Genomic DNA, 24,716 nt, shown 5'->3' with positions numbered 1-24,716 from the left:
TTAATATTGCACAGGTCACATGAAGTGAGAGCTACATTTCCCAAATCACAGTGACTCAGTCTGTGGATGAGTGTATTACTCATCCACAAGTCTGGTAAATTCGTGAGCTCATTTAAGAGCCTGAAACCACAAATTGCATTCATTGGAAGGAGTCTTTCTTCATGGATATTACGTATATAGTTGTTATTCCATCCAGCTGTTTGTGACGTATGATCCCATAACAAATACAAGCAAGTTTAGAAAAATAAGTTTACTTCAGTACTGGTTCCAGATTCTCTAATGTGAGTTTTTGCTGCTTTTCTCACTTATAGATATTAATAAATTGAGCATCTTTGGGTCCATTTTGGTCCATTGGTCAGGCAAAACATACTACTGGATGACTATTTATAGACTAAATGAGAAACTAATCACTGGATTAATGCAGATTAACTGTTAGTGAATGTGAAAATAATCTTTAGTTGCAGCTCAAAGTCAATAAATTCAGCTGTCATTGACAAAAAAAAAGCAGTTCCGACACACTGTACCACAGAAACATCCTGTTGTGAGTTGTCAGTAAAAATCTGTTTCGTGTAAGCGGTCCTTAAGAAAACAAATTAGCAAACACCCTGGTAGTGAAATTGCAACCTTTTCACATATTTTTCAGTTTTTAAAAGTTGCATAATTTCTGAGCAGTTTTACGGCACAATCCAGGCACAGCAATAAAGAATACTCTGAAGACTTATCGACTGGAACCATCTACTCTGCCTATTCATCAGCAGCCGACCCTTATCGCCACCATCTTGTCCTCATTGTTTGTCTGAGTGTGTGCGACATGTCCAATGTTGTTTATCTAAAGGACAGGCGGGTTTCGAGGACCAGAGGGGTGGTGGTGGTGGTGAGGTAGGCGGGGTGAGCTCGAGAAATTGGAGAAGACACCCACCAGTCACCTTTTACTCGCTCACTTTGGCGGATTATCGACAACTGATGCATAATAAATACACTCCACTAAGGGTCCATTATCACTTAATCAATATTTCACTGTGGAGGGAGCGGGTGGGCTGGGGTTGGGTGGAGTATAGGGGCTTCTGTGTGACAGATGTATTTCTGAGATTACGAGGGGCAGACTATAACCGAACTAAGCAGTGGACGTAGAGGCTGCATCAGCTTGAATCACTTTCCTTTCTCTCCTTCTGCTCTCGTCTTCATCCACAATTGTCCCGGAGCTCAGTCGTCGTCGATATAATTACATTCTGTTCTTAGGACTTGCTTCAAAAAAATGAGCGTTATTCCCGGCCCTGCTGTCCCCCTGTGGGCCCCGGCAGGAATCGAGCTGGTAATGGATAAGCCCCAATGGCTAACCCATCTGACATGAACTTTTGGGAGCAAGGAAAACAAATAATTGAACCCTTGGCCCTGCCAGAGTGAATATGTATTGGCTTCCATGTGCATGCTCCCCAGTGTGGGTTTTTGTCATCGTCTGAGGGGGTTTTATTTACAGCCTGGTTCCGTGGCTGTCTGAGGATCATATGAGAGCCAGTATGATAATATTTTACTGGCCTGAGAGGATTGAGAAAAAGAAATGTAGCCCGCAGGTTTATTATGATAGCCTGACATACACAATTTTAGTTTGATTACATTATTCACATTTGCTTTTGCATTTTGTTAAGAGTCCACACCCTACTATTTGCTTTTTAAGGCTGTATGTGGGCACAAGGGTGCTTTCAAATAAATGCTAATGTCAACCACCAGGGGTGAAAAATGTTCTAATCGCACATAAAACAAAGTACAGCTGAGGCTTGTGGGAATGGCACTAGTTTTGCAGGTAACTAGTATAAAGCAAACCATAAAGTATTGGACAAATTGAAATTCTGACCTGATGATGGCGCTAGATGAAATGTCAGACAATCACCAAAGTTATTGCAGTTTATCCTGAGGGGGGCATGAAAGTGGCAGTAGAGAAAATAATGCCATAGGTGTTCCAGACGAGGTATGTCACACCATAAGTGAAAACTTCACCAAGTAACCAAAGTCATGAGGATCCACCTTCTGGACACCATGAGTGTCTGTATTAGACTTAATGGAAATCCACCCAATGGTTGTCAAGATATTTCATCCAAAAATGTCAATCTGCTGGTGGCAGAGGAAAAGTCGGGGCATCACCAAAGTCAGTAAGAGTTATCTTCAGGGGATTGTGACTTTGGAAATTTTATGCAATCCACCCAGTATATGCTGACATTGGCATCACACAGTCATGCAGCTAGCATGGTTAAAAGTTTTGGTGGTTTTTACGAGCACACTGTATATAACGAGTAAAATTTCTACATTAAAAACTTATTTCCCCAAATGCGATATTCTAGTCTGTGTAGCTGAGCAGCGTCCTTCCTCCTAGAAGTGTTTATGACTCTGAACTAATCACCTAATGTACTGAACTCTAAGCAAACACTGAGAGGTGTGCTGGAGGTGTTTCTGAGTGGAGCTCCTGGCTGGTGTGAAATACTTGCCAAGGTAATTGATCAGAACCCATTTGGATGCATTAACATTTTCCACTGAGAGTAATTCAAAGCAGGTACGAATTGCTCTGAAAGTGAGCAATCAAATCACAGCGTGACTCAACTGCAGAACAGGACTACAGTACAACAATGAAAAGAACATTTTTCCTTAATTTTTTCTTTTCTCTGAGCTGAGAATAGTCCATTGTTTTTTTCTGACAGACTGATGCGCTTTCTCAAAACAGTGTTTGAGCAGATGGCACAATGGCAAAACTCATTTCAGATACACTGCTTAGGTACCGTTCTCTTATTGACTGTATATACAGATTTCTTTTATCTGTTCAGGTGGTTCTTTCCTCTCATGCTAAATATTTAGCTATTAGAAAAACATCAATTTGTGCCACCTGGAAAATAAAGCGTAGGCAAAGCAGAAGTACCATATGAAGCTTTAATGAACTAGGCACAACATAGTTTGCATAGGTTTTACATACTGTCTAGCTATAAAACAGCGAAACAGGAAGGGTTAATGTAACCTCTCACTTTGTCTGCACTGTTCTTGTTCTCTTTTTCTCTTCTTTAATGGGGACAGTTCAGCCATTAACTATGAATCAAAGTTTTCGTGCTCTCGAAATATATTAAAATGAATAATAGAAAAATCTTCCATGGTGTTTCCTGGTGAAGTAATGGAAAGCTTACTTCTTTCTTTGGATTGATATAACTGGATGTGGTCCAGAACCGAGTCCATAGCAACCGTCTGTTATTCATAGCAGTGGTTGCTATTCAGAAATAACAGTAGAATGCCGTAACTGACCAATCAGAACTGAGACTTCAACAAGGCCTTATAATAAATGTTAATAATATCATGTGTCTTTTCTCTTTTCTAATAGGAACCTGGCATCAAACTCTCTGGAACACATCTCCTGGAGGGTGTTTCATTTTCTACCACTGCTCAATCTGTGAGTCCCTTTAAATCCATAATGAGGGGACTCTCATCCATTCAAGCACATTTGAATTCCCAGGAGGTCAAGTGCCCAGTTCGCTCATTCAGTGGCAGCGGTAATATCTGTTCATTTAGCAGCCTGGGTCTTGGTTCAAAGTTGCTGGTTGCCGACAGTATGTTATCTAAACTGAACCCATCATTTGTTTGCCTTAAATTTGGCAATTGGTAATTTTTCTTCTAATGTGTGTTGATGGCTCCATCCCACCCAAACAACACGTTGGTCTCTCGAAAACAGTCATGAGTGCAAGACATGCCAACACACAGAGGTTCATGACAACCCACTTCACACATACCTATGATTAGGGTTAAGGATGGCTAATGGTTAGCTAAGTAGCATACCTGGGCAGCCATTGGGGAGTTTGGCCAGTTTGAACTTGAATGATCAGGCCTAATATCGAACCTAGATCTCAGTCTGGCTGAAATGGAAATCTTGAAGTTAAAAAATATATATTTTTATTCACAGAGGTCAACAATATTTTTCAGTTCTAAAACAAGACAGACTTAAGATTTTTGAGATGAGAGAACAAGGCCTTTGTGCTCTCAGCTCACATTATAATGTGCAAACACTTTTAAGTACAAAGATGGCAGGTAACAATACAAAGTATGCTTAGTGAAAGTACAAAGATTTTCAAGTTGGATTGATATATTACTTCATAAGGCAGTTTAAAATAAACTATGGCTGTGGATTGACATCATTTTTTTCAGATCATGGCAGCAACATTTTTCACCTGTTATGACTAATAGGGTTCAGGAGAGCAGAAGAAAAACAGATTCATTATTGAAGATATCTAGAAAAATAAAGTTGGAGGGTATGAAAGGGTGTTTTTGATCTCAAGGTAAAATTCTCCAAGGATGTACATTAAATCAGAATATCAGAACAACTTCAATTGAGTTTGTGATTTTAAAAGGAAACTCTTTGAGAGTACATCAGTATGTTATATTAGTTTGTTTGTTTAAATCATATTTATAATCTTGTCTTTCTTGTCTGAGAAATTAATGATTTTGTAGCCAGTGGAGCTGATGTTTCCTCCTTTTTCTCTTCAGGGTTTTGAGGTACAACCCTCTTGTTTGCTCTTGTGACCTCCACTGGCTGCAGCAGTGGCAGCAGAATGAACGTGGTGACCTGGACAACCAAATGTTGTCTTGTTTCTCCAATGACCAGGAAGTGCCCCTCAACTCTTTGGTGATAGATAACTGCAGTGAGTTTGCCTTTCATTTTGATGCGTGACCTTTGGTTTGCAGTGTGTTGTGTTGTTAATTATTGTTATTTGTGATGCATTTTTGCAGTAAGATGTGCAAAACATTAAAAAGATGTTCAAATATCACAAAAATATGATATGAATGATATGAATTTTAGATACATTTAGAGTCCCCCTTCACTCAAAAGTATATCTTACTGATGTTTTTAACTTGGATGTTTGAGCTTCACTGTGCAGAGTGACGGATATGCAGAGCTTTACACTAGAAGGTTGTTTTCCAGTGCACAAACACTGAGAGTGGACTCTTCAGTGAAGCAGGACACATTTGTGATCAGAAAAAAATTTGCGTCTAGTAGGAGATGTAATTTGAAAAATTATAATTTGGCAATTTAAATGAAATAGTGATTTTCTTTTGTAGAAATCCTAGACACAAATCATTCAATATAGAGTATTTTTCCATATCTTCCAACAAATATAAAGGGGATCTTTATATATTTTATTTCATTTTTTTAAGTTCATGACATTTTCAGTCTTTATGTTACTCCTCCCTCTCATGTCTTGAATTATATATTTGTGAATGACGCAGTTTCATCCACTTTGCTGCAAAAGGAAAAATAATAACCATTTGCCGTTCCTATTCTGCGTATTAAAGCCTTCAACAAGCAGGTGCAGTGAAATCCAGGGAAGAGATGGGCTCAGCATTGTTGCTTTAATCACATACAGTAGGAACATCTTGTTGCCAGGAAACATATGAGAGAGTTTTTGGCCCTGTGCTGTGTCTCTAAAAAAAGAAAAAGCCTCGGATCTGCACTCAGGTGTACCATCACATTAGCAACCTGTGCTCATTGCTGTACGCTCATGCCATCTCCTCTGCTGCTCTCAGGTCTGCCTGAGGTGACTATTGCCCCCTCCAAATACAAGATTCAAGAAGGAGGCAACCTGACATTTCAGTGTCATGTGACAGGAAGTCCCACTCCCAGTGTGAGATGGCGAACCGAGAAGCTCCACTCTCACTTCTTTACTCAGGTAGTGAAGAATTTTCAGCACATGTGCACATGCACCATATGTCATACAGATATTAGCAAATTTCATTTTCTTTTATGTACACACAACATCTATTGTATGTCAGTGAATAAAGTGGTGTGAAAGTAAAATCTTTACACATGTGATTTTGGAACTCCTGTCCCTAAACCTCAGACCTGAGATCTCTTGTCTGTCTCTAGATCCAGGACTCCATGTTTTTTTGGCAATAGGATTTGCTCAGTATGAAGTTCAGCTGAATTCTGTAATCTATTGATCCACAGTACAGTAAATTGGAGCCTAACCTGCATGCCTCTAAGTGATCCATACGTAGTTGTGACCTGGCTGCATTAACCTCCTCTGCTCTGCTGCAGGAGATAATCTGGGGCTCCACATTAGAGCTCGTCCTTTACCTCACCAACGTTTCCTCCAGTGACAACCTGCACAACCTAACTTGTGAGGCGGAGAACCAAGCTGGGCCCGGGGAGGAGATGGTGCAATTGGACATTGAGTGTAAGTGCCTGCAAAATAAAACCGCACTCTTGAAAGCTCACCGGCTCAATACGAGTCGTCGGGCTTAATGGAGGTTAGGGCGAGAGCACACTGGGGCTATTTTTCTAGTGCAGGCAGGGTGGACAGCCAGAGAAAAGTAAAATGCACTGCGCTGATTTCTTCTAAATGCCCCCTCTACAAATACGAGTATGTACCCACCATGCTTCTAATGGAGCTCTTTGTCAACTGTCACTCACTCTGGCGACTGGCGAGAAGTGTTCGAATAATATGAGTGAAGTGCTGCAGGTATGGCTTGCCATTTAATTTAGGGATACAATAAGAGGACAAAAGAGAGTGAACTTCCACGTCTTGCTCTTAAAGAACTCCTTCACTTCATATACGCTATACTTCTACATTACAGCTGCAGCTTGACCCGGGAGGTTTACTGTTGTTTTCTCCTTCCAGATGCACTAATGCATCTGGAAGCTGAAGAACACTGAGGAATGACAGCACCCAGTGGTCCCACAGAAAACAGAGTCAGATGCATTAGTGATACATTACTGAAAAAATACTGCCCAAACAATATCATATATCACCAACTCAGTGACACTCATTAGAAAATAAAGCCAAAAAAAGCGGGGGCGCCAATCAGCTGAGGCCAAATGCACAAGCATCAAGGGACAGATAATGAACGTCAGGAAAATGGGGCTGATAACCCATGTGAAGATCTGATTTGAGCCTGTGCTAATGGACTTTTCCCTCCTACTCCGGAAAACCGCTTCGTCCACAGTGATTGGCAGTCTGTAAATGCGTTAGTGCAGCTAATCTATCAACATCAGCCCCCCTGGTGGACGGACACTCGTTAACCGCTAGCCCTTTAATTACTCTTAATTACCTCCCAGAACAGTGGGTGTTTACTGCTGAGTGGCTCTCTGTGCCATTGATTCATAGTACTTGTGTGGCTACCTTTCATAAAAGAGCTTTTCCAAATCGTGCTTTTTGCAATGTCATTTTTTTTTTGTTTTACTTTAAAGCTAAAAAACAGTTTCTGCTTTATCAGTATCAATTATCACCAAAGTTATTATTTTGCATGCAAAGGTTCCCATTCTCTATGAATCTGCCTGGACTGATTTTGATTTTGTGGATTTTTTTGAAACTGTTCATTGTGCACCTCTGCAATGAGGTCTGACAACTGGCAGGCTCATTAAAATTAATTCTAGCTTTCTTTTTAACCCCTGCAGTGAAGTAGCTTGTGTAAGGTTAGTTGAGGTCTCTAATGGCTGATTACTTAAATGTGATAAACAGTGCTAATTTCCACTCAGTGTAACCGACTTCAGCGAGCCCCCGATAAAGAGACAAATGCCTCGGCATCTCCTTAGCGCAGCACTTTCTGAGGCTGGGTCACGGGTTAAGAGCAGCAGAGAGGCCCGTGTAGTATGAGGGGTCTCTGCACTTGAGAGTCGTGTTCGATCTAAACGAGGCCATTTCCTGCTTCCAGGTAGCTTTTGTGGTCAGGGGCACACCGACGACCAGGATTCATTATTCATAGCAGGTCAGCACAGGTTTGCAGCGTAGATGGAGAACATTGATTCATGGAAACGCAGAGGGAACTTATAGGCCACTTCCACCAAACGATGACTTTATGTCACACATGATCAAGGTGCATGTAGCATATAGGCTTGTGCATTTACATGAGAAGAGTGGTGCAAAGTAACATTTCCCAAAACTCTTCCTTTAAGTCTGCACTTTCTTAGTTGACCTTCCAGTTTAGAAATACAGAGTCAGGAGCCGTTTGCTCACCATTTGTATGTAAGGAAAAGAGAGTTACTCATTTATTCTCCCAATCTACCACTTCTCTTCTCTATCCACCCCTGAACTCCCAAATCTGTCATCTCCCAACAGTTCCAGTCAAAATCCTCTTCCTGAGGGACGCTGTGCAGCAGCACCACTGGTGTTTCCCCTTTGCTGTAGATGGCAATCCTGAACCATCCATCACCTGGCTGTACAACGGCAACGAGCTCAAAAAGTCCACCTACACGTACACCCAGCTCATCCCTGACTCAGGCGACGGATCGGTGAAACACGGCTGTCTCTTCCTCAACAAGCCCACACACATCAACAATGGCTACTACACTCTGATTGTGGAGAACAAACTGGGAAGGGACGAGGCCACAGCCATTGGGATGTTTATGGAGAACCCCTTCGACCCGCTCGATCCTGAGGGGATAATTCCAGGTGAGTTCCTGAAACTGTTTTGTAGCTACAGGATGTTTTTTTCCGAGCAGCATCCCATAACGAGCCAAGGAGGCCGTTAGAGCAGCTAAGAGAGAAATCTATCTGAATATCTTATGATTTTAACACTGAATGTCTTGAAAGAATTACTTGATTAATCTGTTCACAGTCATCACAAAGTAATGAATAAGGAACAAAAACAACCTGATAACTGATGAATGACTAATCCTGAATAACTCTGCATTCAGTAGATGGTTATAAGGTAATACAACCTGCAATGATTAGTTCTTAAAGATCTGGGAATCGACATAATGACCACTTTGGAGCACATAGACATAAATAACACCGAACACAAACTGCTTTCACCAAGTGTATTCAGTATTTATATTTACATTTTCAATGTCTAGAAAAAAATATTTTACAAATAAATTGTGAATTTTGGGTCCCAGAGGTTGATGGACTCCCACTTCCAGCTCCATGGGTAGCACACAGAGAACAGTATTGATCCTCTTATCGAACTCTTTGTAAGCAAGCAAATAACTTTAAAATCAAACAAAATCAACCAGTCAAACAATTGTACCTTAGGATGGCGTCACTATTAATCAACTATAATGAGAGTTTTTACTTGTTGGGTTTTATTTATTGTGCTTGTATTCATCCTGTGTATTTGTGTTTTTATTGTGCTTGTATTTATCCTGTGTTACTTGTGTTTTACCCGCTCTGTAAAGTGTCCTTGAGTGTTCTGAAAGGCGCTTCCAAATAAAATGTATTATTATTATTATTATAAAAAAATCTTTGAGACAACAGGTTTGAAGTTAAATCATAGTATTTTACAAATAGATTAAATTAATACAGAGCTGCGAATATAATTGAATAAATGTAATAAAATAAACTGTGAATAGAGACTAAAGACAGGATGTTAGATCAGTTCTGTAGAAGTGAAGAGGAAACATATTAGATACCAGACATTGCTGTAATGATATATGCATAGCTTAAGAATATTTTGCATTACGTATACACAGATTAACTGCAAAGGTTTCGTATTGAGAATGCTTGATACGCTATTAAATAGTCAGCAGACCTTTGAATAGCACAGGAGGCATCTTTTGTTCTCTGTGTCCATAAATGTGTTTGTGTTCTCGCTCCCCACATGCCAGTCCTCGATGTGGACCCAAGTGAGTCTTGGCTTTATTTTTACTCTCTTCAACACCGCATGGACTTGATGTGAGGTCTGCCTTGAGACCTTCTCCTTTAACAAATTCTCATTTCCTCCCCACAGTTCCCACAAACAAATCAGACATGGACGTGACCGAGAACCCGGAGAGTCGGGTGTTTGTGGTGCGTGTGCGCGTCATCTTTCCTATCAATCCATATCAGTACTGTTACACGTGCATTTAAGTGAAAATCTGCATGTCTCTGTTTCAACAGGTGTCTGTGGCTGTGGGTCTTGCTGTGTTTGCCTGCACTTTCCTCCTCGTCATGGTTTTGGTTATCAACAAATGTGGCCAGCATTCAAAGTTTGGTATTCACCGTAAGTTACCAGACGTCATGTCATTTACTGCACACATAACATAGCAGCGAGTTGAAGATAGGAATACTTATTGTATTTATTCGCTCCTTCTCTTTCTTGCTGAGGGTTAGATATTTTCTCATCTCAAAATGTTGAATTAGTCCTTTGAAGAAATCCTCCCTGAGTGTGTGAAGCAGCAACACATTACAGTCTAAACATAGAATACCTGCGACACTCTCAGTCTGATGATTTCTCTTTTTGTGCGTTTCCCTTGCACAGTTTAAAAATTGTTCTTTATTATTGGCATTATGTTAACAGAGTTATGGCCTATAAGCTTAGCACAAATACTGGAAGTACAAGAAAGCAGCTTGTCTCACTCAAACCTATCATAAGGTATCTGTGGCATCAAGATTTCTTTGAGACAACAGGTTTGGAGTGAAAATGACTTTGTGAGAAAGGCATTATTGCAGAGAATGACTTTCCATATGTCTTTGTTATATTACCATGCTGTAACAGCGCGATAGAAAGAATATATGACATTGTCTGGGGCCAGAGCCACAGTTTAAAGACGTACATATATGCGAGCAGGAATGAGCCACAATCAAACGTTCTGCCAAATTATTGTTTCAAATCACAGATGGTTCTGTCAGGCTCTCAGATGGTAATGCACAGGAGAGACGGACTAATATAGGATTTCCACTGAGCTGTAACTTTGCTCACAGGCAGCCGCTGTGTTGGCCGGGCTAAAGTGCCTTAATTACTGCATGAGAATGGCAACAGAAACCTCCCTTGGCCACCGCCACGTGGTGAGGGCCATTAAAGAAGATGGATGGATGGATGGATGGATGGATGGATGGATGGATGGATGAAGGAACAGCTAGATGTGATATAGCTCCGCTCGGACCCCACCCCCTAACACACATGCATACACACACATCTGCCCTTCTCACTCTCAAAGTGCCTAAGTGGGCCTGATTGCCTAAGTGGACCCCGCTCTCTCTTTCCTTCCCTCCATCGCCTCTGTGCTCTCTCTTTGTTGTTCCATTTTCTACCATGTTGGACTCTGGGGGTTCTGTGGTTTGCCTTGCTGAGTGGGGTTTTACAATTTGTGCCCCACTTGTTTGGCTTTTAATACGCACCGTAGTCAGGGGCTGCTCACCATTCAGGCTTCCTTATACGATCATTTTTTCAGTTCAGTGCAGCCTGATTGCTGCATGGTTGATGATGGTGATTATTAGAGGTCGTCATCATCTGTCACCATGGTACCAACAAATGTGCAACCAGGTTGGCGGTGGAGAACGTCGATTCCTCGAAGGGAAAAAATGAGTTCTGAATTGCTTCTTTTGATGGCCACTACAATCACAAATAGTTGGAGGCTGATTAGGTGTTACATGTGTCTCAGTTTTGCCTGTTTGCATCCCTCCCCGTTTCATTAGGCTCATCAGTTTTGGGCACTGAGGATGACCTCGCCGTGTCGCTTCGTTTCATGAACTTTGGAACCAGCCCGCCTTCCTCAGATGAGGACTCTGGTTTATCCAGCTTCGTAGAGAATCCACAGTACTTCTGTGGCATCATCAAGGAGAAAGACATGTGTGAGTGTTCTCGCTGCGCTCATTTCCACTCTGCTGATGTTTGATGGTTTGTTACTGAATGCACACTCATGCTTACGCCCCTAAATTTGCTTGATTTTTGGTGCTGTTATTTACGCCAAAGCACTTTTTCATCTGGGGTGTTTTGGTCACTGTAGGCCATTTTTTAAAATTAATATCTGTCCTGAGTGTTTGTTGTTTTTGTCTGCCAATCACCATGACGACAAAATGGATGAAGGAGTCACTCCAGATGTTGTCCACCAGGTTTTTAAACCTTTTCTGTATGTTCTGATCAGGTGTGCAGCACATTAAACGGCAGGACATTGTGTTGAAGTGGGAGCTGGGCGAAGGAGCGTTTGGCAAAGTCTACCTGGCGGAATGTGCCAACCTCAGCCCCGACAGCGACAAGATGCTGGTCGCCATCAAGGTGAGTTTCATGTTTACGTGGTTTTATTCCCTCAAAATATGTGCAGCATTCATGAAACACATCAGCTGTCAGTTTGAAGTCTGTTGTGCTGAAGTGATGAGCAACAACAGTGCAGGTGAGAACTGTGTGACATTGTTTTTGAAGCAAAGTGAGGAAAGTCACAATTAGCTTTTAAAAATCACTTCAAACAAAAAGATTAAAGCAGGACCTGAATTTACCCATAAAACAGTCCAGCTTGGGACCTTTGTTTCATGTCATCCCCCCACTATTCCTATCAGCTCTCTACTGTCCACCATCTAATAAATGTGCAAGATCTAAATGCTTAAAAAACAGACAGTTAAGTCCTAAAAAATCTACTTAATACTCCAACAAACAAGAGGAAAAGTACTCTGTATGTATACTTAAATCTTCTGTGTACTGAAATAACATCCTGTGGTTTCAGAGTGAGATGTCTTTGAGGACGGTCAGGTGGTTTAATACACAGCTCATGTTACAACGTATTAATGCAAACCGCAGCGAATAAAACACTCAGATTTATGATCCCATTAATCACACATGTGCTTTCATTGCAACACATCATCATTCATAAGCAGGGCCGTGACACTGGTCCCAAAGACAAAACGGCTCCTAACAGACACAAACCATCTATAACAGCATCTTTTCTATCACACACCTTTTATTACACTCCTCACTGCTGGTTGCTCTTAACGCTGTTGATTTAAGATGAAGATGAAGCCCAGTAAGCAGCACCTTCATGTGAATGCACACCCCTTGTGTGTTCACAGACTCTAAAGGACGCCAACGAGTCGACCAGGCAGGACTTCCAGCGGGAGGCGGAGCTGCTGACCGTGCTCCAGCACCAGCACATTGTGCGATTCTACGGAGTCTGCACAGACGGAGAGCCGCTGGCCATGGTGTTCGAGTACATGAGGCACGGAGACCTCAACCGATTTCTGCGGTATGTAGCAGGCCTGCTCATGATGGGTCAGCAACTGTCCGTCTCTGCTGGACAAACTGCTGATCCTTACTGTAGTTAATGCGATCAGGGAGTGTGTTAGAGACTGAATTGCATGCTGGAGGTTTTCACAATATTATGCTTTCATGTCATAGCATTTAAATATATTCCTCATCTCAATAACCCAGCAAAAGCAATGGCTGAAAATCTGTAGATGTTTCCTAAGTGTTCATCAAGTGGAACATCCTCTACATGATTATCTTTAAGCCCCATCATCACAAGTAGAGGCCTCTTTCACAGCAGACAGTTTGACTTGCCGTAGTAGGAGAAGCACAGGTATTATATTATCAATATTTATGGTGGTTCTGCTCTGCACAGCTGTGACAGTGAGCCAGCAGCAAAATGGGAAGCAGAGCCGTCATTAATGTGACTACAAACCCGATTTGAAACAATTTGGGATTTGTGTAAAACATTTTTCACAAGACAAGTCAAGTTTATTTGTTTGGCACACAAAGTGCATTGTGTAAGACATAAAGGCATCATGACAATGAATAACAAACACAGTGAAGCTACTCTGCAGTGCAAATTGAACATAATTTAGTAATAATCGTTAGTGGCAGCCCTAATTTCCACCTGTGCTTTTCCTTCATGTTAATCTGCGAAAAAGCCTGAATTCACCTTCCAGTGATCTCCGTCACACGACTCACACACATCTTCACACATCTTCCTCCCTTCCTTCAACAACAGCTCGTAGTTAATTGCCATTACTACAGTACCACAGTTCTTTAAAGCCACCGTGAGCCGCAGTGCTACTACTGCATCAGTCAAACATGCTGTGCTTAAAGACTAGGCCCACTCAGCTGACCTCATGGGCTGTGTAGTTCATGACATGCATGCATGAGGGCAGCTGTAGAAGTGTTTACACATGTGCAGCCTGTACAGTTATTTTTGATGTTTTCTGACGTTGCTGCTTTTCCTCCATCTCTGCACTGTAAGGTCTGTCAGGTCCTAGCTGCATGCTGCGTATTCATTCAGGGGCCCAGAGATAGTCGGTAATTTTAGTCTTTGTTTTCAAGTCAGAATTTGTGGATAAATTGCCCAAAGTTGTCTTTTTCTTAAGTGAGTCAAACTTAACATCACCTGTGATTTGTATTTACTTCCTAATTTCTCCTCCTTTTCCTTCCCTTACAATTTGCATCACCATAATGTCACAGAAGGTGGATGAATTGTATAGAAAGACGTTTCGCTTTGCTAAATCAGAAATGAAAATAATGTTGTTGCATTGAAGACAAAGTTCATATTCTGCAGTAATGTGATTTCCCAATGTTAAGGCACAGGGCAAATATATTATTTACAAGATATCCTCTCATTATAATGGCAAATAGAGTGAACTTCAATTGTGGCAGGATTTTATTTGAATACTGATGGACACCCTAAATAAACAGATTCAGCACTTAAGAAGAAATAGACGTTTCCTTGAACCATGCACTGAGCTAATGCGGTAGCTCGACAAGAGTTTGTGTAGCAAATTAGTTCATGATAACACTTGAATTTTTGTGCAACACGGTGACGGAAGAGCTTTCAAATATGTTTTTTCATTCATTGAAATTGTAATCTAAAAACATCTATGTTTAGAAACCTGTGGAGGAGGCTGAAGGAGTCACTGAGGACTGATACAGTGTGGACCTATTAGAGCTCACTCGGCACCTGGGAAACCATCTGACAAAACTATTAGAGCAGACGCAGTTGATACTGTCTGCCAGGTGTCCTCCACGGGAGACAGATTGGGAATGAAAACACACAGACGAACACACATGCATGCACACAGATATATGTTTCACGTTTGGATGGAAAATCGCATTTCCAGCAGACAGAATGGGTGAAACATCTGAGGGCCCCCACAATGCAGCTGCTTTCCCACCCTGCCACCTGCCTTTTAAACTAATAGTGATTGTATAGACAACTTCCTTTGTAAGGAGGGGACCAAGTGGAGAGGAGAGATATTAGGATGGATGGAGACACATCATCTGCGATTTGCTCATTTAGGCTGGAGTTAGACGTGAGAGTGGGTGTTTATGATCCACAAGAACAACTGACAGTCAATGTGCTCTGCATCTCCGAATTGCATTATTGCAAATCAATTGTAGGCGTATTACAAGCCTCATGTTTTCTATTAGCCGTCACTGTTAAATGGCTTTATTATGGCATGGTCACGCCGACCATGTCTGTAGTGCTCTCAAGAGCTCATATATGTCAGAAATGTTCAATTTGCAGATTGTATGCCGAGGTCATTGTCCTTCAGGTCACCCAAGGTTGATGCCATAGTTACAAACATACTGAGAGCCCAAACCCAGGGTTTGATTGATCCCAACAGCCAATAGGAGCAGAGAAGAATAGCAGAGGCCAGCATGTTCTGTTCTTTACAAATGGAGACATATGTGTTCATGCAGTCCCTGTAGCGGTTCACTGTGGTCAGGAGTTCAGCTGCACAGCAGAAAATAAGACCGATTCAGTGGAGATGGTTATAACGCTGCAAAAAATAGCTTTCTGCAAATAAGAAAAATATTCTGTCATCTGCCAGGGGTGATCAGCCGCAGCAGCACAAAATCAGACCAGTACAAACACGTCTGAGCAAAAAGTAGTTCAAAAAGAAGCAATGAAACGGCAGAAATTACATTAGACACGAGCTGAGTCATCATTAAAAACATTTATTTCAAGAATTTTCCCAAATCAGATCCTGTTTTTTTCTGGTTTAGTGCTTTAAGTACAGCTAGATTGAAGTATTGCTTAAGTATTTCCATTTCATGTTACGTTATACCTCTGCCTCACTACATTTCAGAGGGAAATGTTTTAATTTATACTCAAGAGTTTGCATTAAAAATGTAATGTGTTTATAGATTTCCATTGTAAAAAGAGCATTGTTATTGGTTTAAGCAGAGGTTTGTAAGCTTTTTGACTTGTGACCCCTTGAAAAAAAAAAAAAAAGTCTAGTTGGAGCCTCTTGTCATGTTTCAGTCGTTAGCTGTTCCACAAAAGAGACATTTACTCTCTAAACATTTGAGATGGTTTCATTAAGATAACTTTATTCTATATGGTCATATTGTCCATTATTTCACAGGACGTAACAATTTAAGAAAACAAATTTGTGTTTTTCTTCACTTTCTTCTCCTGTTAATCATCTTGCAACCCGTCAGATTTACCTTGTGACCCTTTAGAGGGGGCCCGACCCCTCGGTTAGAAACCAGTAGACTAAACTACCAAACTGTGTATAAAGCAGCTCCACTGCTTACAGCTCCGACAGTAAAAGACTTTCTACATTAATTTCTCTGTAACAATCTGATAATGACACATAACATCACTCACATGAGCCATTTTTCTGCAGGACTGCTTTTACTTTTATTACTAGATGTTCATTTTGCTTCTACCATTAAAATAATCTTGAGGAGAAACGGGTCAAGCAGCAAGCACTCACATGCTCCTCGTGTGTCTCCTGCAGCGCTCACGGCCCTGACGCTCGTATCCTGGAGGAGTCCAAGATGCCCCCGCTGGGTCAGCTCACGCTGCCTCAGATGCTGCACATCGCCGCCCAGATCGCCTCGGGCATGGTCTACCTGGCGTCGCTGCACTTCGTCCACCGCGACCTGGCAACCCGCAACTGTCTGGTGGGGGAGGGCCTGGTGGTCAAAATCGGAGACTTTGGCATGTCCCGAGACATCTACAGCACAGATTACTATCGGGTGAGCGGCTGGATAAGATTTGACAAGACTGTTAAGTTTTGTTTTGATTCTGACATGAAAATTTGTGTACGATGTTCTTTAAGGATCAGTTCAGACAAACTGATTCCAAACAAGCCAGGACGCTATGTAAAACCTAAAATAGCAACATGTTTCAAACAAGTTGGGACAGGAGCAACAAAAGACTGGGAAAGATGTGGAAAGCTCCAAAAACACCTGTTTGGAACATTCCACAGGTAAACAGGTTGATTGGTAACAGGTGATAGTATCATGATTGGGTATGAAAGGGAAAGGCTCAGTGGCTCACAGCGAGGATGGAGCGAGGTTCACCACTTTTAAACAGGGTTGAAAAAAGAAATATTGGCTCGGTTTTAATGTTTTTGGTCTTTTTTTTTTCCTGAGATCTCTGCTGCTGTTCCAGTGAATGAAATGGTTTTTCGTGATGCTCTGAAAAGTGATTCAGAAATCTCACCAGAAATAATGTCTCTTTCTAATTTACAGACCTCGCTGTGAACGGTTGTTACTGGAAGTACTTTCCAAAGAAATTACTAATTTGTTGCTCTTGATGAATCACTTCTTCGCTGTGAAATGACCCATTCAGACCCTTTTCTTTGGTTTTGGCTCATGATGGCCAGTTAAAAGCAATCCAGTGATGGGCAAAGTCATTTTGTTATTGTCAGGCCTCCTGCTGCCAGTATTTAACATTGTATTCCCATTAAACCCTGTGTTTTGGACGTCAGCAAACATCTCAGCCACTCTCATAAGAGGACCAAGACTTCCATTTTCACTTTCAACCAAACTGTAGAGTGGTTGTCTCTGTTACAGCACAATTTTGCTCTGAATCAGGCAAGTTTGCTCTAATTAAGATAGATTCCTCCCTTCACATCACTGTTTTTCATGCACTCCAGTCATTAAAGCCATGTTCATGGACAACTCTGCTGAAAACCTGCAAATATAGCCAAGATGATTTTAGTGGCTGAGTCCATTTTCTTCACATTGCATTAAGATACACTGAATGAAGCTATTTCGACTCTGATTGTCCAGATTGTCTGCCTCACATTGATTTCAAGCTGCTCTTCCTGTTAGTCACAGGTATTGTTCTTCAATCACGAACAGGAATCTGTTTGAGGTCTGCTTAAAAATGTCTGTGTTCGTAAAGGATGGTATTTCTGCCTCGCTCCATCGATAAAGAAAAATGTTTACCTTGAGACTTCCATCATGCAACAATGAGAAAATGTTTTACAATCACTTGCTTATAAAACTAGAGGGGCACTCGGAGAGCGCAGACCTCTGCCGAGGCCATCAGTCCACTCTTCTACGATATCCCGATCTGCAGATTCAAACCTGATCAAGACTCAATCATTGCTTTTTCCCCGGGAAGTGAAAAGTTCAAACATTGTTCCTAAATATCCCTGGTGGTGTTTATTGCAGACAGTTACCATTTGCATGTGAGTAGGAGTATAATTAGTAGCATGATTTGTGAGTATTTACAGTCGCATAGCCACATCATGAAACCATAACGACGGCTCTCTGTTGACGTTTGAGCAGCTGCCGCAGAGCATTATTGGTAACTTTGAATGTTGAGTCATCTTATTTCTATAATTGGCTGTTTTGTCACTATTGAACTTTACTACCATCTACTGGATTTTAAGATGTATGGCATTTATTACGTCGTATCTCGCAATGTTACCGAAAAATTATTTATGTATCTGCCATGTGATTTGGATCCACTCCAAGATTTAGTTCTTCCTTGGCCCAAGTTTCCAACAAGTTTCATGAAAATCTGCCCTCGAGTTATTCTATAATCCTGCTTGTCCGAGGTGATGATGCCTAGTGTTGAGTCAGCATGCATTGATCGCCTTGTCTTCCTGTTCAGGTGGGTGGACGTACAATGCTGCCAATCCGCTGGATGCCTCCGGAGAGCATCATGTACAGGAAGTTCACCACGGAGAGCGACATCTGGAGCTTCGGCGTGGTGCTCTGGGAGATCTTCACCTACGGCAAACAGCCCTGGTACCAGCTTTCCAACAGTGAGGTGGGTCGGGACGGAAAGTTAGTCCACAACATTGTCACGATAGCTACGACGTTATCCGTTATGAGCAAATAATTGTTCTTTCTTTTTGCCAGGAAGCACTTTAGTAGATTTGCTATCACCAAAGGAAACACCCACACAAACATCAGCCCAGTTTAAGGGTCAGTTCACCCAAATTACAAAAAGATGTTTCTCACTTACCTTTTGGCATTGGCATTTCTTCGGATGACAGTCACTCCAATGAAAGCCGTTCACCCTCAAAAACTGAGCAAATAAAACCAAAACTATCTGCGTGGCTACACACCACGACTTTAAAATGTTCCAAAATTAACTTAAAGTAACCAAAGTTATCAACATGAAATTAAAAGAAATTATGAAATGTGAAAGATGTTTTTGTTTTGGAGGCTGCTGAGCCCGGTTCTGTTCCCCCGATCACTAGCTACAAACAAAGCTAACTAGTTAAGGGCAGCTAGTAGCTCCAGCTGAAGGTAGCTACAGCAAAGAGTGTAGGAGCAGCAGTTAGCAGCCACTCTGGGGATATGCTGCCCCCTATCTGTTTGGAGTTTTAACACACTACATGGTAGAAAACATGTTTTTCTCTAATTTGGGTGGTGCGATAGTGTTTTATTGTGATGGGGTGAACTGTGCCTTTAAACAGGGCGGATGAAATTATCATCTTTGATTGTTTGTTTCTCTCACTTCCAAACATTGGCTAGCAAAGCTAAAGCTAGGCCTAAAACTAGCTTACTACTTACTTACTGAAATACTTAAAAAAAACTTGCTATTAAATTGCAACTTTTTTTGTTTTTACACTTAATTAAAGGTAAAAAGTGTCGAAACAATTTCGATCTATTAGGTGAATTTGTCAGAAAACAGTTGCTTATTTACACATCAACATTAGCATTCACCTGGAGTCATGTTTGTGTGAGTATACTCTCTTTTAGCTGTTTTTGGTCGCTACCAGCTCCTGAGGGAAATATCTGTCTCTTTAGCTGCTAAATGCTCCACTGTGTTCACCAGCTAACTGCTATTTGTGCCTGGCTGCCATTTGGTGTTAGCACACAGTGGGTTTTTAAAGCGGTTTCACTGGGAACAGCTGCTTGCCTGAAAACAATGTTATGGGAGCAGTGAGCGTAAACCAGAGCAGTCCAGCTGTGGGTCAGACAGCTAAACAATGAGCTGCAACTCACCATAAAGCATAAAACATTGTTATTTGAGACATTGCTGGTATAAAAATATTGCTTATTGACACTAAAATCCTATTTAAATCTGTGAAATGATGTACTTATTTGTATTTATTTGACCCCACACTAATGCAAACACATTTGTATTTGGCAGCCTGAAATGTTTTGGAGCTTTCACCCAGTTTAAACGTGCAGAACAGAAGCTTTTCACTGCCGTCGCAGATACTTCAGAGTATTTGTTGCCGAAGTTTTTCACTGCTCTGCACTCTTAAACCAATCAATACATTCATAGTAATTAAGGGCAGTACAGTCTAGCCTTTTCAGCGCGAGCACCAAGAAGTGGGACTCCATTGCGACCACAGCGGTGCTATTACAGTCCGAAACCCTCTCTCCTTTCAGGGGAAGGGTAGATCACTTTTCCCAGGCACTCAATTCTAATCTCATTGGCTCTCATTTTTGCCCAGGGCCAATGAGCTTTAACCTTGTTAGCCTAATCTGTCTCGGCCAATGAGGGACAGGTGAAATTATCGTGTTGCCCAAACAGTGGCGGAGATAAATCATCCCAAAATCCTGACTTGGCGCGCCGTGGCGACAGCAGCCATTTCGGTCGACCTCTGTGAGTGTTTTTGTGGAGCTGCGAGGCGGGCCGACGGGCCATTTTGGAGTGAAGCCGCTCAGCGCTGACAGGCCTCTTCTGTTCATTGTATCAGGCCAAGGTTAACAATGGGAAAGAGATTGAGTCAGTAACCCTTCAAATGGAAAGCGCAGCGAAATCCTCTCTCTCATCCTCGACAGTGATTTATTCACTGAGCAGCAAGAGTGTGTGAACTCAATCTGTCACCGGAGCCATTAGTGTCTGAGCTGGAGGTTATTCATATTTTGGCTGCTCACATTTGTCCCCGAGGTCTCCGCTAATGGACACAACTATAAATCTGCAGATATTGCGGTTGTCGTGCCAAAAAGTTTGTTTATTCAATAATGTTTCCCAGATTTTCGTTTCAGTTTGTGCCGCCACCTCAGCGCGCTGCAGGTGAACGGATGTCATGTCATGTTCGGCGCTCGCAGCAATGAAAAACTGCATTAAATATTCAGCAGCGTCTCTTTCCAGCAACACTGTTCCATCAGTGATTCCTAGCCAGAGGTACCTGGACCCCAGGGCCTGTTCCTGCAGTTTCCACAGGGAAGCTTGTGCATTAGCTGAAATTTTGATTTGGTGGAGGGAAAAAAAGAATAAAAATATATATACAGATTGGGGTTTGGGAGGAAAATAACCAGATTAATATGATTGATACTTTGCTGTGATTTCAGCACATTTATCATCAAAATAACCATTGAACTGTCAGCTAAAGTAAGCCGACTCCCTCCAACCTGAGTCAGTTATAGTGTCACAATATCACAATAGCTCTAAAATAGATTATTATGAAATATTGTGCAGACATTCGTGTTCCCCAGAGGATGATTCCTACTGACTTTGGTGATCCGTTCCCTTTAGCGCCACCTGCAGGTCAATATTTTCCCTTTAAGCAGTGAAATATCTCAACATCTAGACTAATGACTTCTCCGGACTCCTCCTCTGACGCCACCTTGAGGTTGATAGTTTTGGTTTTTATTGATTTATGTCTCAATGACTTCTAGATGGATCGTCCTGCAGTTCGTCACAGACATTCGTTTAAAATCTCAAATATCCATATTGGCCTCTGAACTCCAATATTGGTCTAGCAAATGAGAAAAAACTTCTTTTTTTTTTAATTTAAATAATGAGAAATCAGTTTTCTGGTGAATTTTAATTACCAGAGAACTGAGGTCTTAAATTTGACTCATGCCTCCAGCTTGTCCTGCAATAATGGAGGATATTTACACAATACATCATGTTAATAAATAGTTTTTCAATTTTCTTACCCCAACAGGCCATTGAATGCATCACGCAGGGACGGGAACTGGAAAGGCCACGCACCTGCCCCAAGGAGGTGTACCTGCTGATGCAGGGCTGCTGGCAGCGGGAGCCCCAGCAGAGGATGGTCATCAAGGACATCCACAGCCGCCTGCTGGCCCTGGTCAAGAACCCGCCGGTTTACCTGGATATCCTGGGCTAAAGGAGCCGAGAATCCGCCAGGGGGTGGAGCTCAGAGGCTGGAGAGGTTTTGATTTGAGACCTAAAACTTGTCCCTTTAATGCCGTTCGTCTAAACAGGGGTAATTACTTTAAACGGGTTCCTCTTGGTTTAAGTTTAAAAATATGTAAAGCTCTCCCAGTTGCTGCTTTTCCGGCCTCGACGCTTGATGGACTAACAGCCTGCCCGACCCCCGTTTACTGCCCCGTCGTCCTCTGGAAACCTGTCACATGTTTACCAAAGTGTTTCGTGTTTATCTGAAGTGGGATCAGCCTGACGGAGGGACATGCATGGATAAGTGTTGAACTAACTGTATATACCGGATGAGGGCTTGTCGGGGGAGTTTGGCCCCAAAGTCCCTGCGAAGGTTTGGGAGCCGAGCGGCGCTACGTTCTGTACGACTCCAGCCGCCACTTGTGTCGAAAGGCAATTAGAAATGAAACGGATGGTTACAAGAGAGGCCACTTCACAGCATCGAAAGCGAAAACCAGTTTTCCAGATTTGGCTACGGCAGACAGTCGTTTGTATAGTACAGTCGCTGATTTTGGATAAGTTTTGATATGGGAGGTTATTTAAAAGGCTTTCAGTAAATGTATATAAGATATGAAAGCTGTACAATCGAAACCTTGTTTGTTTCTGACGTGTCAAACAGTGAATCATATGAGTATTTTTCAAAAACAAGAACAAAGTGTCATATATTAGCAGTGAAAGTGTGTGTTTGCATTTAATGGCGTCTGTTTTGCTGTCAGAACAAAAAAAACAAACAAAAAAACTCCAAAGAACGAGAGTCTGACCTTTGGCCTTCGGGAGCGGCTTCTGTTCAAATTAGCGATGTTTAACGTGCTGCTGTAGCGACCTTCAGAATCAAAGCACTGCAGTGAAATTCAGTATGGGGGCCAAGATGTTGCCACAGCGAGATGGTTTTAGAGGTAACAGATGGATTAAAGTGAGCGAAACTCCAGGAGGAGAGGAACAGATGGCACTGAAACAGACACTGAGCTGAGGCCGCCACCATGCAGGAAAACAAAGTTTCAATGCAACCAAAGGGAGCATTTACAGAGTGAAAGACAAACCAGTGTGATGAGTGTAAATACTTCATGTACATACTCTGTATTAATGTCTAAAAACATATATATATATATATATATATATATATATATACCTCTTCATGTATTGTTACTCCAGCACTTTGTATATTGTCTGCCCTGAAAAATAAACAAACTTGATTAAATAATGTGTGCAGCCCGAGCGGGAGCATCCCTCTGCATCAGTCAATCCGTCATTATCGTACGCTTCAGCGCGAACAATGATTTGAGCTGCTGTCTGCGCTCAGAAGTTAGACATCTTAACAAGGCTATTCAAGAGCCTTCTATTATTTTGACGAACTAATCAGCAACCTGCGACGTCTCCGCGGGATGCTCAGGAGACGGTTATTGAAAAGGAATAATCAAGTTTCATATTGCCTTACCGCCGGCCCGCCGGCAAACAAACACCCTGCAAAACCAAACCTCTCTCTCTGTCTCTCTACCTCACACTACCACCCCCCCCCCCCTGCTCTTCACCACCACCTCCACCCTTCCTCCATCAGTCTGTATGCAGAGCGTCTCCAGGGAGAGGTAATGGATCGTGAGTAATGCTATCATCCCTTTCTCCGTCTCTTTCTCTCTACCTCCTCTGGTGTACTGGGGGGGGGGCTGGGGTGAAAACACTTGGAGGACTAGTGTCTGTCTTATTGTTTCTTCTAGTGTCCACAAGCAGATTCTGGCCAGATAGGATCAGTACACTCTGCAGTGTTTGTCCTTGTCATCCTTGAGGGCTCCATTTGTGGTTTCAGAATGAACCTTTTTAATAAGCACTCGAGTCTCCGGCCTGGTTAGATATGGACTATGACTATAATAAGACCTGGAAATGAGGCCACTTTTAAAACGGAACTCCTATTAGAGGTCTGCAGTTGGAAACTTGCCCTTTTTAATCTTGCCCCCATCATATAATGCATGCATGCAGGATATAGATTTCATATGGTAATTATTTCATCTATGTTAATGGCAGTGTCAATGCATGTCGGTGTGTGTCCACTCTGAGTAATAACCCGCTCTGTGTGCTTTATCCATCCTGTGAGGATGGAAGACCTGCACCAAGTGTTGAAACTCAAACATCTGTACGGCCTGATGCTCTATGGGCCAGTTCAGTGTCACAGCCTGCAGGGCTGGAGCAAGTATTCAGATCCTATACCAAAGAACAAATACTCTGTTAAAAGTCCTGCATTAAAAATGTTACTCAAGTACATGTATGTAAGTCATCAGAAAGATGTACTGTAGTATTAAAAGTACTCAATGCAGATCACATATTAGATCATTAGATTAATACTCATGCATTTGTGTAAAAGCAGACTTTTACTGTTGTAGCTGGTTGAGGTGGAGCTTATTTTCAAAAGGAAGGAAAACGACTAATTATTTCCATAATGAATTAATCAGATGATTATTTTCTCTATTAACTGAATGGTTGTTTGCTACAATTTAGTCCAAAGTGACCCTTTTCACACTGTTTGTTTTGTCCACAAATACATGAAAATAATTAAAAGAAAAAGCAAATCTTCACGTTTGTGAAGCGGGAAACATGAAATGCTTTTAAATGAAGAATGACTTCAACCAATTGATTTTCTGTCAGTCTGCTAATCGATTAATCGACTTATCGTTTCAGCTCCAATTGTATTAACCGTTGGGTAATTTAATTTATAACAAAACGTGATATTTTAACATCTTCA

General features: G+C 41.8%; 1 protein-coding gene across 1 annotated transcript in view; it reads left to right on the top strand.

Annotated features, from left to right (window-relative positions):
• The window catches only part of ntrk1 (neurotrophic tyrosine kinase, receptor, type 1), a 30,388-nt gene extending 8,453 nt beyond the window's left edge, over positions 1–21,935 (top strand). The window contains exons 4-16 of the mRNA XM_041942688.1: positions 3,356–3,424; positions 4,513–4,667; positions 5,551–5,693; positions 6,062–6,200; positions 8,082–8,414; positions 9,691–9,749; positions 9,840–9,942; positions 11,358–11,513; positions 11,807–11,937; positions 12,723–12,895; positions 16,389–16,629; positions 18,503–18,661; positions 21,750–21,935. Coding sequence (XP_041798622.1) covers positions 3,356–3,424; positions 4,513–4,667; positions 5,551–5,693; positions 6,062–6,200; positions 8,082–8,414; positions 9,691–9,749; positions 9,840–9,942; positions 11,358–11,513; positions 11,807–11,937; positions 12,723–12,895; positions 16,389–16,629; positions 18,503–18,661; positions 21,750–21,935 — 2,047 coding nt within the window. The remainder of the gene's footprint in view (positions 1–3,355; positions 3,425–4,512; positions 4,668–5,550; positions 5,694–6,061; positions 6,201–8,081; positions 8,415–9,690; positions 9,750–9,839; positions 9,943–11,357; positions 11,514–11,806; positions 11,938–12,722; positions 12,896–16,388; positions 16,630–18,502; positions 18,662–21,749) is intronic.
• Positions 21,936–24,716: the final 2,781 nt, after the last annotated feature.

Source organism: Chelmon rostratus, chromosome 8 (genome assembly GCF_017976325.1).
Source record: "Chelmon rostratus isolate fCheRos1 chromosome 8, fCheRos1.pri, whole genome shotgun sequence".
Lineage (NCBI taxonomy): Eukaryota > Metazoa > Chordata > Actinopteri > Chaetodontiformes > Chaetodontidae > Chelmon > Chelmon rostratus.
The sequence above is the reverse complement of the archived record's forward strand: the minus strand, read 5'-3'. Positions and strand labels throughout refer to the sequence as shown.